We start from the raw sequence: 16769 nt of genomic DNA, 5'->3' as shown, positions 1-16769 counted from the left end.
AAGAGACAGAGCCACGCTGGAGAGATTTTCCCTAGATTTAGGTTATTCGCACAGAATCATGGTTATGCAAAGTGACCTGTAAAGCTGTAAAGAGTCGTTTTCAATGGATTAAGCATTTTTGACAACTTTGAGAGCAACGGTGTGTTTATTCACCAGATGTTTTTTCTGTTCGGAGCCGAAATATAGAAACTGAAAGACTTGAGCAACAAATGTCATTGATCTTAAACTATAACGTTTGTGGTAACTTTACTCTTGCAGTTGTAGGTCAAACAAAGCGAACTCTACATGATTGAAAGAAAGCTCAATTAAGATAAAAGGGTTTCTTTTACATCAGCTTAACAGCACTGAATCATCATATTATTCTAATGATCTTGATTCCGGACAAACCATAAACCATGATGATTACGGAATTGTAGTTTTTTTCGTTTTAAATTGAAGCGTTGTAAGAAATATGCACAGGAAATACGTGTAACATTGATTATTTATGGAAACAAAGCTTTTTAAATTCATTTTTTCTTTTTGTTTAACCGTTAAACTTGCCAGGTTCGCTAGCGGGTGCATGTCTTCAATTGACTACAATTTTGTTACAGTATTTTCAACAGTCATAATTTAATAAATGTTTGTTCCTTTTTCAATCTTGCAAGGTAACTCTTCGTAAAAAATATGGGCTGTCCTTACCCGATTGAACATAACTGTACCATTGAAACTTTAACCATTCGTTCTCATTTATAAGTCGTTTTGTGAATTGATGGTAGCGACATTACTCATTAAAAGAAGAAAACGAAAGTAAAATGCAGATCCCTGCCTCCCACTGCATTCAATGGTTTTTGTTTTGTTTTGTTTTGTTTTTTTTTTTTGTTTTCTCAGAGTTGATGCGTGGGCATAGTCATCCTATATATATTGTATCTATGATGTGGCACCAGCCACAGAACAAGAGTAACCATTTAATCTGATTCATCCATCTGGTCATAGTTGATCTCTTTCTTAATCGAGGTAATGCATGTACCTCTGTGAATTAAATTCGTCGGAAGCAATTACGTTGTTTTAGTAAATAAAAGAATGTTTCCATGTCCACCTCGTTACGCTTGAAAAGTCGGGCTCTTAGTCATGCATGCCGGTTTATAGATAGGATATGACGTAGATATTTGGAAAGTGCGAGACGCTCAAGCATCTTTTCATGAGAAATTCTATCTTAAGATTTTGCTGCTATAGTTTGAAAAGCCTTCCATGGAGCTATGAGAGACATATGCAGGCTAGAAGAGATTACTACAAAGTGGGGACTTTCAAGACAGATATTTCTTGCGTATTGCAAAGGTTTGTAGAGATGCATTTCAGTTTGAATAGACCAACAAGGAACTTAAGATGGAACAGGAGTTAAAATAAAAATGGCTTCCCATCGCTGTGGCCCCTGATTCCTGAACCTAGCGGGTCACATTTTTTTGGGTCCTTGTCCTTACTCTGAGGGTTTTTCTTCCCAGCATCAAACCAACACTCTCAATTCCAGTCAATGCTGAAAATAATGGAGAAATAGAGCTCTTTGATGAGTGTCTGCTGTTAGATACAATTGATGACAATAAAAACCTTTAGATTTTTTCTCTGAAGAAATAGCAATTAGGAGCAGAATGCAAAACTATGGCAAATTTCTTCGTGCGGTGAAATTACAAACAACAAGGCAGCGGGACAAAGTTTGTTAAACCACACGTCTATTGTAACTCTGTTTCATTCATTTATTTGTTTAGTTATTTATTTCATTGTTTTAATTCCTTTTTCCTGATTCTCGATGTACTTATTTACTTCTTCAAATAGATAGTTAGGTACCTAGGGATTCCGCTGAATAATCATATTGCCAGAATTAAGAGCCGGTATTTTAAAAATGATATCACAAAATAGCACTTGCGTTTATTTGTGTTGAACCATTAGGGTAGAAGTATCTACCTGCCCACAGCCATGCGTATTATATCTTGACGTGTGCAGCTAAATTTTGCCACAAATTTTCCCTTGGCCTAGAAACTTGTTTAGCCGCGAGTGGCAAAACTTTCAAGATGGATAGTCAGTTCCATCCCTATTAAGGTACGCTCTTTAAAGCTTGAACTGAAAATTAAATATGTTTAAAACCACAGGAGACTTGCCTCTGGCTACGCCTCGAGCAACCCTTAAGCCTGTTTTGTGCTCTCCAAACTTTACGCGCGCGTGCCTACATACCTTTGTAGACGCGCTTTGATCATGAAACACATAAATTTTTCAACCTTTAAACCCGTGTCTATAAGTGTTTATGACAGCACATTCATAACTTTAAACAAAGCTAGAAAATTATTATTCTACAAATGCTGAAAAGTTTTCTAAACCTCAAAATGAAATTTTCCTCGTTTTATGATTCTTCACCATGAATAAATAAGTTCGTTTTCAGATGTTTTCACATGACCATTGTCCTTGATACTGTCCAACGCCGCCATGATTTCTAACAATGCTTAATGGTCTAACACATTCAAGACGAGAAATTCTTGAGTCTTTTCCTGAAACAAAACGTATGCAATGAAGAGGGAAATGTTTTTAAAATTTATACGAAAACTTACTCATGTCATACAACCTTAGACTACTTGGAAAACAACTTCTATAGAAAGTAAATACTCACCAGAATTCAATATCGGAATGTAATTGACCATAAAATTGACCTAAGGTTAAAGGACGGTGTCTGCTATTGCTACTGCGCACACGGGCTGCGCAAAAACACGCTATGGTCTAAGTGCTTGCACGTGGGTGGAAAAGCACGTCCCCCGCAATGATCGAGCGAGAGACTAACCGCAGCTCGGTGAAAGGGATTTTTATCTCTGTAATGGTTTAATCATGCTGCCTTCGATTCAAATCGAAAAGAAAATTTAGTGGACAATTTAGTCCTATTGAGAATCAAGAGGAAAATGAGACAAATATTTTACCTATTGACTCTAAAGTGTTTCGCGTGCCTTTGGGGAAACAGGAAAAGAACACACAGTGAACAGTAAATTTTTCTGAAATCACCTTATCTCAAAAACTAAGTTCCTATGCAAGTATTCAAAAGAAAAAACAGATAGATGTATTTCAAGTTTTATTAACGAATCAAGATAAAATACAAAAATTGCTGAATTTGTACGCATTTGTACTAACACGCGTTTGAATCACTAGTTACCCGGTACTGTGGATAAGAAGGTAGACGAAAATGACTAAGAAATATCTCGAGACAAAAGCTTTATTCAAGAAAACATTTCTTGATCACGATGGACTGTCAGAAGCGAAAAACGCACGAACTTCCCACGAGTGCTAAGCCCACGCACTAAAATTCTCCATGCAATTGACTTCGCCGAGAGAGTTGTACGTTTTTAACTTAAATTTCCAATTAAAAGACACTTTATTTACCCGGCCGTTGAATTGCCAATTAGTCGCCAGGCCTTACTTGATGTCAGAAACTTCGGTTTTCATTTAATGGTCATATTTGCATCATTTTGGAGAGTAGAAGTGTTCTTGACTTCAAATTAAGCTTATTCCATCGCTTCTTGGAATTTGATAAGCATTATTTTCCAAACAGAGTATTCTGTAACATATATGAGGAAAGGAACGGAAAAATCGAACTTAAAATAATTGAAAGTCATCTTCGTGGACTTTAGTTTGAGTTGGAGCGGAGTTTAGTTGGTTGTGAATGCATTAGCACTACTTAGAAGGGGAGTAGGGGTTAGATAGAGCGTCTCTCACGCGACACAATTGCACTGCACAGGTGTCAATGTTTTGACTTACAGTGGAGGTGTTAGGAAAGCTTGAACAGAGTGTGGTGACAAATTTTAAAACAATTTTAAAGAAAGAAAACGCGTGGTGACCCCTGTTTTTTAATGACAGCGAGCAAAAGAAAAATGCCTGGAAAACGCGTAATTATTTTCATTCAATGCAAAAACTGTTTTGCTAGTATTTTTGGTTGTGCAAGTCGGAGAGTGATCATGGCTAAAAGTGGCCTTAGTGCAATCATTTTGATGCTAAAAACTTACATTACCCTGTTCTGAGGATCGTGTTTTGCTTGTTATTTTAATGATTTTTACATAAACCATTGGTTTCATTTTAAAAATCGAATTCCAATGTAACTGACGGGAAAATTTTATTTTCCTTCATTTTTCAAAAAAGCAACATAAACACTTTTTCAGATTTCAAACCTTAGTATCTCGGAATCTTGCTTTGCTACCCCAATTTTCTTTCTGGATTTTGAAAGCCCTTGATAAGATCTATTTTGCTTGCTTAGTCATTGGCCGGGCAAAATTAGATCCCACTGTCCTTAAACGCTTACACAAACGAGACAGAAACGATGCCACCCTGTGTTTTTTACTGCTCATTATTCAAACGAAAGGTCAGGTGGAGGCCAAGTATTATGTTAGATTTAGTCGTTACGATAAAATAAGTCTTTTCATAAACATCATGACCGCTGCAATATCTTCTTGTAATGGGTTCACTTTCAAGAGGGGTTTTAAAAATGTTTGCTTGATAATTAAATCAAATCTCATCGGCTGAGTTTTAATTTTCATGGTGCAAAAATCCCAAATACAAATTGTTTATCTCACCCATCTGGCCACTCTACGATTGGAGGAAAACAGAAGCTAAAATACTGACGCCTTAACCACTTGTTGACTGGCAACACCTAGCAAAAAAGCGCACTTGTGTATATGTCTTAATATCGCGTGCTGATGTTCCTATGAAGGTCATTGATCATTCATCCTGTGAAACGATTCGTAAGTTTTATTGTTCAACTCAGTCGTTAATTTCAAGGCATCTTTGTAAATATTGACTTGACATTTGAGGAAATAAATTTGAAGAGCCCTTATCTGCATTACCTGAATGAAAGATTCCATGTGTATTGAGCTGTGATATATAATTTTTTTATTTTTCATTAGCCCAGGCCAGGAATATCGATGGCGAACAAGCTAAATTTAAACACGAATTTTGATGAGTCTTCAGCCCCATCATGTTTTTATTGACTTTGCTGCTAGGAATGGTCCATAAGATGTTCATATGATTCTTGATTGCTCCGTAAGGAAACCTCCTCAACAATCCCTGTCAATGTGAAATTTCTCTTGGTAAGTCCATTTACTTACTTATGCTAAACCATGAAACTCACGTTGATAGAGTTCCAAAGGTCGTCCTGTCTAAGAGTAATAAATTTAAGGAAACAGTGTCTGAAATATTGCCCGGGTCGGCTGAAGACACGAATAATTGGTAATGCAAACTAAAATTACAAAGAACTCAAACACCAACGCACGTGGGACTTTGATGAATACAGAAAAAAAAAATTGTAATTCTTTGTCTTCATGATAGTAACAGAGCGAAAATCAGGATTGTGAGAAAGAAGCTAATATTGCTCCGCAAAGAACAATCTGACGTAGAATGTATACAGTTGCCACGAGTGTTGCTTATTACGGCAGGTTTTCTTTGCAAATCTTTCCCTTAGGCAAATTTACGTACTTGAAACAAAGAGGTATGTCTGACAAAGAAGAGATTTGTCGAAAAAAAAAAACATGATACATAATAATTAAATTGAAAATTGCAGAACCACCTGTGTCCAAAATTATGTTATGTGGCACGACCTTTCGACGTACGCTTTTTGTCCTTATCAGACAAATCAATAAGCTTGGATCCAGATACGAATTAAAGAAAAAAAAAGACAGAAAAAATTGCAGGTGACATGAATGCAATGGTAAAAAAATATATCGATGAAATAAAGAGTCACGCAAATAGTTAAACATGATAAAACTCCACTCATTTTTGCACTTGGAGCTTAATTCTGAAATGAATTGTACTTCAGTAATAGAGTTCTCGGTAAAGTTTTTTCAAAAGCAATTGTTCTTCATGTTATTCTTATAAAGAATGCAGTAAGATTGTGTTTGCTGATGCGTTGCTGAATACTGACGTAGCGCATTAGAGAACAAAATCATGCAATATACGCAACAGAACGAGACACAATATCGACAAAAATCTCCGAGAAGGATGTAATTGTGACGCATCAGCGTTCCCCTGGAGTGTTTAAAGGCGAGAGGGAGCGGTTAACTGGCATACCAAACACAGCACAAGTGCGTTAGCTTACCAAAGTTTTCTATCAGGCTCGAGGAATAATTTGTTCGATCAAAATATACGGTCGCTCGATCGCCAAGAAGCCGATACAAGATAACAAGAACGAAAGTGTAAACTATAATACTTACTGAGGTAGGAGAGGGTAGTAAGGTTAAGATCAAAAAAGGGGAAAGCAGATGCAGAGTTGTAAAATTGAAAGGACTTGCTTCAGTAAAATTGACCCCCTAAGGCGTTTGTGGACATCAAAGACTGCGGAGCTCATGTTCGAAAATAGTTTCTCAAATAGTTTTTTTTTATCTCTTCTTCATAACCCATATTGCAAACTCACAATAAGAAAGATGAGCTTTCGAGTTGGCGACCACTCTTATGAATTTTAAGAGGTGAGCCGGATTTGTAAACGTTTGAGGCCATGTTTCATTGTTTTCCTTGGTTCTAGAAATCTAATTTGGTTTGTTAAAATCTGATTTGTGTCGTCTAAGCCACCTAAAAAGAAAACCTAAGACTCATTCCACTTAAAGCCCGTGAAACAGATCAATCCGGTCCACGAGATACCCAGGGAATCTATATTTAAGACGCGCTAACACTAGCTTCTATAGTCGAAATCTTGGAGAACTGACCACTCATATCCGACGTCGGATCAAATTTCAGTCTTAGAGGGGGGGATTTTTAAGCTTGTAACAATTTTTCAACCATGTGTGCTTTACTTATTTCATTTCTTGTTTTTTCAGCTCCTACTACTGATCCTAAGCAGCGCACAGTTTCCTTTAGATCGCCTTAAACTCAAGCTAACTCAGAAGATCTTCATACGTGGTACAGTGTATTCACTTAAACTCACAGTAAGATTTAGTCCTTTCTTTCTCACCTTTTCTGTAGCTAGCATATTTCACCATGTTGTTGCTAATGGTCCGTTGTAAGCCGGCTAGAGTTTGTCAGGATGCATTTCTTGAGACAGAAGATCATTTTCTAATGAGATTTTTTATCTATTGGGTGGACACCAATGCTGTCCACTAAAAGGTTTAAAGTTAAGTCCAAACATGGTCGCCTGTGATATGCTTCCCTGCCTTACAATTTTGCACTGAACGTGTCTCCTCATTTCATTCCTGTCAGCTTAAATAAGACAATGTCTTCGATTTTTTCATGCCAGAATGCCCCTTTTTTTAAATACTTTGATCTGCTTTTAGGAGAAGGTTCGCCATCCCATTCACGAATTTCTGATAACAGGCTTAGACATTTCTTTATTGGCAGCTCTTTCGCTTTCTTCATAGCAAAAACTTTGCTCTCTCGCAAGAATAAGTCTGCCAGTTTATTGCGCAACGTGAAGTAAAACGTCACCCTCACATTACTCAGATCAAAGGTCTACTAAATTCCATAACATGCTAATTATAAAAAAATTTCAAAACTTTGAATTTTATTCAGAAATGACAAATTCACAGTCAAACGACTATAGTTGTGGACAGTTCCATGACATTTTCTGGAATTACAGAAACAAACTGCGCCTACAGCAACTCTCACTGGTCTCTTACGCTCTTAAACTTGCCACAACTGTATCCGTGGACTGAAGCGGCTGCCAAAGGCGGCTGCCAGAGGCGCCTGATATGTTGACGTCTGTTCTCAACTTTAAACTGTACCCGTAATTCAGCCTGTGGGCTGCAAGTGGTCAGAAATACTATATTTCTATTTCTATTTCTATTTCTATCCATGTCTCGATATACACACGCTGGGCATGAACCAATGTTTAATTCTTAACAGATCTTAGGCGGAAAAAGTGAGTCAATAATGCCGTCTTTCTCTGCAGCAAAACTTGGACAAGCTGTAATAGAATCACGATACCTCGAAGTGAAAATAAACAATTGTATACAAGTATAGACGTATCAATGGTCAAAGTCCATCCCACATGAAGAACCTTTTTAGTGCTAAATTTAGACATAAATCATAGAAGTAGCCGACATGGCTCCCTAAATTCACTCTGCCCTCACATCGAAAAAGAATCTGAAGTGAGGCAAGCTTTTAGCGCAAGAGCGGCGAGACTGGAACCCAATTCCTAAACGAATACATTTTGTTGTGCTAAGGCATAACTAGAACATCAACCGATAAAAGTCTACGTTAGCTAGTCAGTGTTCCATGCACTTGACGAGAGAGGAGCACCAGACCATTTTGAAACAAATCTGTAGTGCAATGTTATAATTTTTTCTTTACCACTCAATCAAATACAAACATACATAGATACCTATAAACATACATACCAACTCTCATCAACAAAAGGCTTATTCCTGCTAATGGAGCCAGTAAGGTTCCTGGACTCATCATAGAAAGACTTGCAAATAAGAAGCGGTTTATCGGAGGATTTGATAAAAAGAAAAAAAAAACCAATAGAACCAACATTACAAACTCTGTGAGGTCGCTCTAAGATATTTATACCAAAAGCGGATTATCGGAGGATTTGATTAAAAAAAAAAAAAAAACTCAATAGAACCAACATGACAAACTCTGTGAGGTCGCTCCAAGATATTTATACCAAAAGCGGTTTATCGGAGGATTTGATTAAAAAAAAAAAAAAAAACTCAATAGAACCGACATTACATACTCTGTGAGGTCGCTCTAAGATATTTATACCAAAAGTGCTCGGCAATCGGCCTCTATATTTCTGGATCAAATGGCCCCGTCTCCTGTATATCATGTATGTAAATATGAATTCTTTGAATGACAAAATCCAAAAGATCTGTCGCTACCCACTGGAACTTTGAAAATTAAAAAGAAAACTGACAACCATTGCATCAATGTATCTTTGACTGTAAAATATTTTAACAATTTCTCTCCATTTATAGGTTGTCTGGCAGAATTCAAATTTCAGCGGTAACACGATGGCTATCTACAGCAGCAACAATAATCACAATGAAACGAGCCTCGTCGACGAGATGCCTGTTCCTGCCTGTCACTGCATCCCCTGGCTTGTCGTTTTCGGCATTCTAAGTCTGGCCATAGTCAGCCTTAATCTCCTCACCATTATTATTTTTGTGAAGCTGCCCCAGCTACAGCGCCGAAGTATATACGTCATCCATTTAGCAATAGTGGATCTCCTACTAGGAATGGTAGTGGGACCTCTGCTCATTCTTAATAACGGAGATGGGTTTTGTCATCTGTGGGAGTTAAGATCTAAACCTCTTTGGTTACTTAAACTAAGAATAGTTGCAAGCCATGTGTTTTACCAAGTCTCTCTTCTTAACCTCGCTGTAATTTCATTAGAACGACTACATGCAACAGTTCGTCCTTTGAAGCATCGTTTAATCAAGAAACAGGTTTACGGAATGGTTATCACTTTCACTTGGTTGGTACCTTTAGCCGTGAACACCTTGGAAATAGAATTAGTCTCCTTTTCTGACAATCACGTCCCTCCACATCTAATTCGTTGTTTATACTTTTTAATCCTTCTTTCTGTAATGTGCATATGTTATATTTCAATTTATATCAAAGTTCGTTGTAGTCGTCATCCTCAACACCATGGTGCAACCGGTCTGAGGGAAAGAAAACTGACAAGTACATTATTTCTGGTCACCCTTGGATCATTGTTGACTTACTTACCAAAGGTGATCTTCTGGGCTGTGTTTAATATTCCGGGGCTAATTCATAGTCTTCCCAACGAGATAACCTTTAATATTGCTATGGTAATGCTGACATTTATGACATTCAACTCGCTCATAAATCCTATAATTTACGCCATACGGATGCCAGAATTCATAGCAGGCATAAAACAGATGATATTTCGTAAGACTCCAAACCGCTTAACCCCGGTCGATTTCCCCCTGTAAGACAGTTTATTGGTTGGTAATCTTAGGAGAATTGCCCTAACCGAAGAAACGAAGTGATAATTAGTTTTAGTATGATTATCATTACAACCATCTTTATAAATGATATCACTATCATTGACTTTTTATCAAGCCCAGTTATCTTGCAAAAATAAGATGGCTGTAGAAAAGAATTAAGGTTTAGTCACCCTTCCCGTACCGTTGTCCATAAAAGTCAGTTATTAGATGAGTATTCATGTTAAATCAAATGTTATAAGGAGGTTGAAAGGTAATCCTGTCTAATAGGTTAGGTACGTAAGCAAGTAAGTAAGTAAACTATCGATTTTTCTTTGATCTTGTTAAGATACATTCGGTTACTGACAAGGTATACATTAAATTGTGATCAAGAGAATATGAACTGAGAGAACTTATCCCCGTGAAAGATGTTTCATTAAAGGGTTTGTAGGGTACAGGACAAGAGAAACTTAGGCTTCAAGGGTAGCGCACAGAGGTTACCCTTTCTCAGCTTGTGTTTTAATCTTCTTCACCAAAAAATGTCATCGCGTCACGATATAGTGAACAAATCAAATCCAACGAACACGATCAGATTTCACCACAGAACCACAAACCAATAAGCTGTTGTTCCCACATTAGTCGCACCGCAGGAACGCGCACTAAAATTAGATTTAAACAATTTTCATTAGAAGAGGGGTTTGTTTGGGGGGGGGGGGGATGGACTATAATGGGGGTAGGGGTTCTGAGAGGCTTACGACATATACATACTAAAAATAAAAAATAAAAAAAATGGACCCAAGTAGACCGCCCCACCCCCACCCCCACCCCCTTCCCCATTTCCCTTGGATTTAAAGGGACACTGTCACGGGTTGACATGCACAGTAGCATACACTCTCTCCGAGACTTGTCACGCTCGACGGCCATTATGGAAATATCAGTGAGTTGAAGAATTCTGCATATATTTTGCATTTAAATCAAGTTTATCCAAAGCGAATGCTCATGAAAGTGAATTTCTTTTACTGAGGAACCTTCGGTGATCTTTGGTAAATGTAAAAGTGCTTGTACGACGAAGCGCAAAGAAAATAGTTCTCGTGGGTGCTCGTGCAAAGGGAGCCGACGTGCTGTGTACAGATGAATGTAAATTTGGAACAAGCAATAAACCTTGCAGAGACAGGGTATGCATATAAAGTTTAATACACGCATATAAAGTTGTACACATTCACTTCTTTTGTGGCTCGAATGTCCAAAAAGCATACGAAGTAATTTGTGTATTCCCTTTCTTCAGGATTCGAACGGGCAGTCGTCATCTGCCTATATTTATGAAAGCCGTAGAGTTCGCCTGAGGCTTACCTGTATTCCAATTATAATATGTAGTAGAATAAACATCTGCCTCGCAAATGCTACAAATGTCTGTGATATCTGGCGTTATTTTATTTTCCTATCAGTAAAATCGCTGTCGCTGAATGACTCATAACCTGCATCAAATTTTTCCTGCAGCCACAACTTAAATGTCTTTTCTTCCACATAAATACACTTACGGTTCCTCAGCCACGCTTTCTTGTATTCCCACTCTGTCTCCATTCTTTCGTTTCTGCCCTGAGTTAATGCGTTTACCGCCATGTCCGGATCTTCTGCCAGACGCCATTTTGAATTTGTGAATGCAACTTGAAAAAGTCAGGATGATTTTTTCAAGTTTCGATCGGCTACACGAGCATGCGCAGACCGTGGCCGTGTCCCTTTAACTCGAACTTCCCATGAACAGGAACTAATTTCAAAAGCGGGATGTCATTGCGCTTCCCTTCGGGTACCCGTAACATCCGAGCTAACGTATCAACCCATCACTGCGCGAAAAGGACTATGCACTTGGGTCAGATATGTTTACAACTGACATCCGCTGTTCAGCAGACAAAACCCGAAGGCCTTTGCGAGGACTGAAATTATTCCCTGGGTTCTAAAACATTCTAGAGAGGCAAAGAGCAACGATCTAATTTTGCAAAAAAAAAAAAAAAAAAAAAAAAACCCGCATCATTAATTTTTACGACCCATAACGATTAAATTCCCAATGTTCATATAGTATATAGTCTTGCATATTTTCAAATAGGTTAAATTATTTTGGCTTCTTAAGTATTACGCTCCTTTTTTTGAAAATATTTAATTATACAGTGCTAAGGAAAAGAAAGAAAGAAAAGCTAGAGGAAAATAAGGGAGTCAGGTACTAAAACAAGAGAAAAGAACAGAAAACAGACGTCATTCCCTAAGAAACAGCCGGGGTTCTAATTTTAACGTTTCTATCACATTATAGAGCGGAAATTAAATTTTAACCCTGTAAATTTCGCTTGTAAACTGAAATTGAAAGTAATTTACGTTATGCTTTTAATTGAAATGTCAAAGAGCATCCGCACCCAAATTGCACCCAACTGAAAAGTAATAATACGCTGGATAACATCGAAGACAAGCAACGTTTTTATGTCAAAGCTATTCATAGTTTTTTTCGGTTTTCCTACCCGAAAAACGTGTTCGTTGTAATATTCGATAATGCCAGCAGCGGTGACAATGATTATATATACTAATCTTTCTTCCAAGGCTCGGAATCAAATTGGTACATACTTAGAGTATAATTTTGCATATATTACTCTTGTTCGCCACAATTTTAACTCGTATCTTCATACTTGTTACTAACAACAGCTATCAAAGACCCTGACTTATGAGAAAACGAACGAGAAAGTTGGGATGTTTCATTCCTCATTATATTGCATTCCGTGGGTCGTTGTGCTCAGCACTGAGTCCCTAGCCATAGTCGTTCTCGATGTTATCACCATTATCGTATTTTTGAAGCAGCACCAGCTAAAGAGGAAGAGTAGATGCTTGATCATCCATTTGGCCGTAGTCGATCTCTTGGCTGGGGGTATCACTGGGCCCATCTACGTTGGAAAGATCGGGAGAAATTGTGGTCTGTGGGAGCACGACAGGATACATAATTATTGGCTGGTCACGTTGGGGAGAACCTTAGATTTCATCTTTCCATCCGCCTCACTTCTCAATCTCGCTGTTATTTCATTAGAACGAGCACACGCAACATTTTTCCAGTTCAAACATCGTTTTATCAGTGTATGGGTGTATATGGTGGTAACCTCTTTCATTTGGCTTACACCATTAGCCATGGAAGGCGGACGAGCATTGCACAAATTATATTTCAACAAAGATCTTCCAGATTTATTTATTTTTCTTTTGTTTTTATTCTTCTTTTTGCCATCTGTGTTTCTTATTTTGCCATTTTTCTCAAAGTCCGATGCAGTCGTCATCCTCATCACCATGGTGCAGCCGGCCTCAGGGAAAGAAAACTGACGAGTACATTGTGTCTTGTCACCCTAGGATAATTGGTAACGTTTTTGCCAAATTCGATTTGGTACAATTTCTTTATTTTAAAAGACCCCTCCTTTTTTAACCTTTCCCTTCAAGTCATTTTTCAAATCGAGATGATAGCTCTGATGTTATTCGTCGCTAATTCGCTTCTCAATCCTTTGATCTTCGCCATACGGATGCCAGAATTAAGATCAGGTATTTTTACAGATTATACTCCGCAGGCCTCCACAGCGTTTAAACCGTGTAGATTTTTCACTACAAAATAATTAGTTTCCTTAAGGTTCTTAAATCTCTTTTCTTTTAATATTTGTTTCCTTTTTATGATCTCTAAAGCCGCATGAATGAGGGGAATGCACATTTAACGATCATGAATGAAAAAATGATATGCAAAGCTAAAAGGATTACACTCGAGAATAGCAAAATAAATCTGACTAGGTTTTCCATGTTCTTTGGAAACAATTTGTGACTGTTTTGTTGTCGAAACTGCCCGAGAAAGTATATTTCCCATAAAAAACGACGGTGGCTTCAAATAACGATAAAAAGCACTTAGCTTTTTCGGAGCCATTACCAGCTTGAGAAATTTCAACTCGGGGAATCAGCAACATCATAAACGGGATGATTCCTCGCTTTTTCACATCCACTATAACACTCGGAAATTCACTTCAATAATTTGTCTCAGCAAGCACCGAGAATTGATTCAAATTGCTTTTACAGAAAGGTATTGAACAAAAAGGGGATAAATAGATATTTCTTTGTCTACGGAATCAATTGTAGAAAGTCGTTAAGGATATGTCACTGAAAATTAGACCATCCCTTCAGGTTGTCATAGATGCCTTTTGAACTCAGTCTGTTTTGAAAGTGACTGAAGTCTCTGATAAATTTCCGGAGAACGCTTCAGCAGCCATTTTGCGATTGATCCGTCGTTTGACGTAATATGTCAATAATCACGTTTTAGTGGTCTCATTTAGATTTCGAGTTTTCTCGGCCGTTCAATCAATTGCTAATAAATGCATCTGGATAAAAAGAACATTTGGCGAGTAACAGAACATTATTCAGTTTCCCGATTCACCATGTTCAGAAAAAGAACATAAAAAAGGTGGAAGTCAAAATAAAAATCATAATTTTTTGTGTGACATGAGAAAAGCACGCTCTCTAAACCATTTTGACACGAAAATAAAATAAAACAATAAAAAAAAACATACAGACGGAAGCACGTAGAAAATCTAGTTTATTAGGAAAGTGTACAAGCAAAAAAATTTTTTTCTGCTAGGCTTAAAATTATCTTGCTACAAGCAGATCTTGTCAAATTAATTATTCAGATTACAACACATGATATTGGCAACTAAAGCTTCCCTCTCAAAAGCAGTAATAAAAAAAATTTATGGTATTAAAAACCTAAAAAGGAAAGCATAAAATATAGCTCTTTTATTAGGACTAAGTTACTGGTAGCCTTTTAAAAATGATGGATCTGGTGAGTAACGCAGCTATTTTCTGCCTCGCTAAAGAATAGGAAAGAATAAGTAAGAAAAGTAATATCAATCTATCTGCTAATATTTGAACTCGATCACAGTAATAGAAATATTTTCTAGGAAGCAGTGATTTTAGAAATAGCAATCAATACATCTTACGGGTAAGTACTACCTAAATGTTCCAAGACTTTTAAAACATTTCTCTAACTAGGAAAGGAAAGTTTAAGTCTCGTTTTCAGCATGTTTTTGATGTTCGCGTTCCTCGTTTAGTATTAGTTTAGGTCTTCTTCAAGGTACGGATCTTGATACAGGGGGTTTGCCATAGATGTAGCCCCTTCTTTGTCCGACTAAAAAGCAACAAAAGAAAACATTAGTACTACTCTCATTCTTAAATATGCCGCAAAATTCTGACAGGCGTGGAGTATCTAACCCTGCTCGTTGGAAGCTAAATACGTAATATTATGCCATGATAAGTAAAATACTCACCGAAATCCCAAACGCGTCATCCGAGGCAAACATGTTAGTATCCACGTCACTCATGTGAAACTGATAAACAAATCACAAAAGAAGACCGATAAGAAAACTTTTCAATCACACACACTCTGTAAAAAAGAAATGCCGTCATTCACAAAGTTTGTGAATCTTCTCTTGGAGCCATAATACACCCTATACCCCACTCCAGCCCACATCGAGTTGCTGCCAGCTCAAACAAATTCCCAGGAAGCCTGGTGGGATGGCAGACGCATTCACCCTGGGTGTCGCCACTTGCTTGCCCTCCTTGTGGCTCAGTTTCGATTCCGAGACTTTGTGCCGAATGTGGGTTGTGTGTTCGTTGATTTCGTTTCCCTTTTTTCGGGTTATACGGTTTCCTCCCTCCCAAAAAATCGCAACTTCAGATTCCAATAAGACATTGAATCAGTGCATGGAGAACCAGCCGGTAGATTTACGTGATTCCTCTCAAACAACTACGTCCACAAGTAAACTCCAAATCAGCCAATCTCAGGTCGGTCGAGATTGGAAAACCTGCTCTCCCAAATCCATCCCTATTTTCACCAATGTTCTTACAGTTGCAAATTTAAAGAGGAGAGTACTAACTCTCGAAGAGTTTCCATTAAGTAAAAACATTACTGTGACGCTAGTCACTTACGTCGTCCAGGGGTTGTCCTTCATTGAATGAATCATACACGGGGTTTCCAACACCCTCAGCCATTTCAATTTCTCCTTTCTCCTTCTTGCCTTTTCTGAACGAAACAACCATTATAAATATGTCAAATTGGCAAAAGTTTACGACTTAAAGGCTCAACTATCCCATATCTATCACAGCCTATTCCATGGATTGGCTAGGAGCCTTTCTACCTCCCCTGAATGTAATTCTAGTCTACTGCAGGTTACATTATGAAAATCCTTAAGTTCCCTTGACATTTCCACTCATCGCTGACATTTTGCAACACAAAACAATGAAGAAAGGAAAATTACTCTTTTAGAAATGACCAACCTTATCTGCGAGCCTTCCTTATTGGTAGGGTCATAAAACACCGAGAACAAGGTAAGCTTCTTCCTGTTGACACGAGTTGAAACCAAACAATTTGAACTAAAGAGACAATTGTGGCTTTTGACAATTTATATAAACCTCAGTTGTGGGAAGAAAAAGTGAACTGTCTCAACTCAAGGTATCCACACAAGAAAATTCAGTTTTCTTTTTCTTGACAGAACGGCTGGAATAGAGTAAAAATAAAAAAGAGAAGAAAAAGATTAACACTTACTTTTTACTCTTCATTATATAATACGCCACCACGAGGACAACAACGATCAACACGATTCCAGCAGCAACACCAACGCCAATGTAAACTGAAAGACAGAGACAGTCTCAAGATCAATTACCTTGATACACAGCTGCGTATTACCTCCACACAATAGGAATACTTCAAGCCTTTAAAACCTAACGTTCTCTATACATTTCCTGGGAATTTGTTTAATAGTCAAGTGCTTCTCTAGTTGGTGATCATTTCCTTTACTCTCGTGACCTGGACGTGTGATTCAGGGGTGATATTGTAAGGAGAAG

General features: G+C 37.7%; 2 protein-coding genes and 1 pseudogene across 9 annotated transcripts in view; 2 read left to right on the top strand and 1 right to left on the bottom strand.

The window, feature by feature from the left end:
- The first annotated feature begins 991 nt into the window (after positions 1-991).
- On the top strand, positions 992-10272 carry LOC111333442 (uncharacterized). 8 transcript variants are annotated; one of them, XM_088755055.1, is made up of 4 exons: positions 992-1314; positions 4905-5087; positions 6807-6888; positions 8904-10272. In XM_088755055.1, exon 4 carries the CDS (start codon positions 8940-8942, stop codon positions 9882-9884), a length of 945 nt encoding a protein of 314 aa, XP_088611181.1. In that variant the 5' UTR covers positions 992-1314; positions 4905-5087; positions 6807-6888; positions 8904-8939; the 3' UTR covers positions 9885-10272. The 8 variants fall into 8 exon arrangements, with proteins under 8 accessions (XP_088611181.1, XP_088611184.1, XP_088611179.1 ...); XM_088755053.1 differs by having other exon boundaries at positions 993-1314; positions 5001-5087; positions 6807-6914; XM_022939010.2 differs by having other exon boundaries at positions 993-1314; positions 6807-6914.
- Positions 10273-12286: 2014 nt separating this feature from the next.
- Positions 12287-14990, top strand: LOC148736379 (histamine H2 receptor-like; annotated as a pseudogene).
- Positions 14450-16769, bottom strand: part of LOC111333431 (MAM and LDL-receptor class A domain-containing protein 2) — a 106663-nt gene continuing 104343 nt past the window's right edge. The window contains exons 131-135 of the mRNA XM_088755052.1: positions 16471-16555; positions 16203-16265; positions 15855-15948; positions 15194-15253; positions 14450-15054 (exon numbers count right to left, since the gene is read on the bottom strand). Of these exons, the coding sequence (XP_088611178.1) occupies positions 14980-15054; positions 15194-15253; positions 15855-15948; positions 16203-16265; positions 16471-16555 (377 nt within the window). The 3' untranslated portion in view covers positions 14450-14979. The remainder of the gene's footprint in view (positions 15055-15193; positions 15254-15854; positions 15949-16202; positions 16266-16470; positions 16556-16769) is intronic.

Source organism: Stylophora pistillata, chromosome 3 (genome assembly GCF_964205215.1).
Source record: "Stylophora pistillata chromosome 3, jaStyPist1.2, whole genome shotgun sequence".
Classification (NCBI taxonomy): domain Eukaryota; kingdom Metazoa; phylum Cnidaria; class Anthozoa; order Scleractinia; family Pocilloporidae; genus Stylophora; species Stylophora pistillata.
Note: the sequence above shows the minus strand (reverse complement) of the source record. Positions and strands in the feature narration are given on the sequence as shown.

Coding starts and splice junctions, on each gene's coding strand:
- LOC111333442 (XM_088755058.1), top strand. CDS start 8,940: ATGGCTATCTACAGCAGCAACAATAATCACAATGAAACGAGCCTCGTC.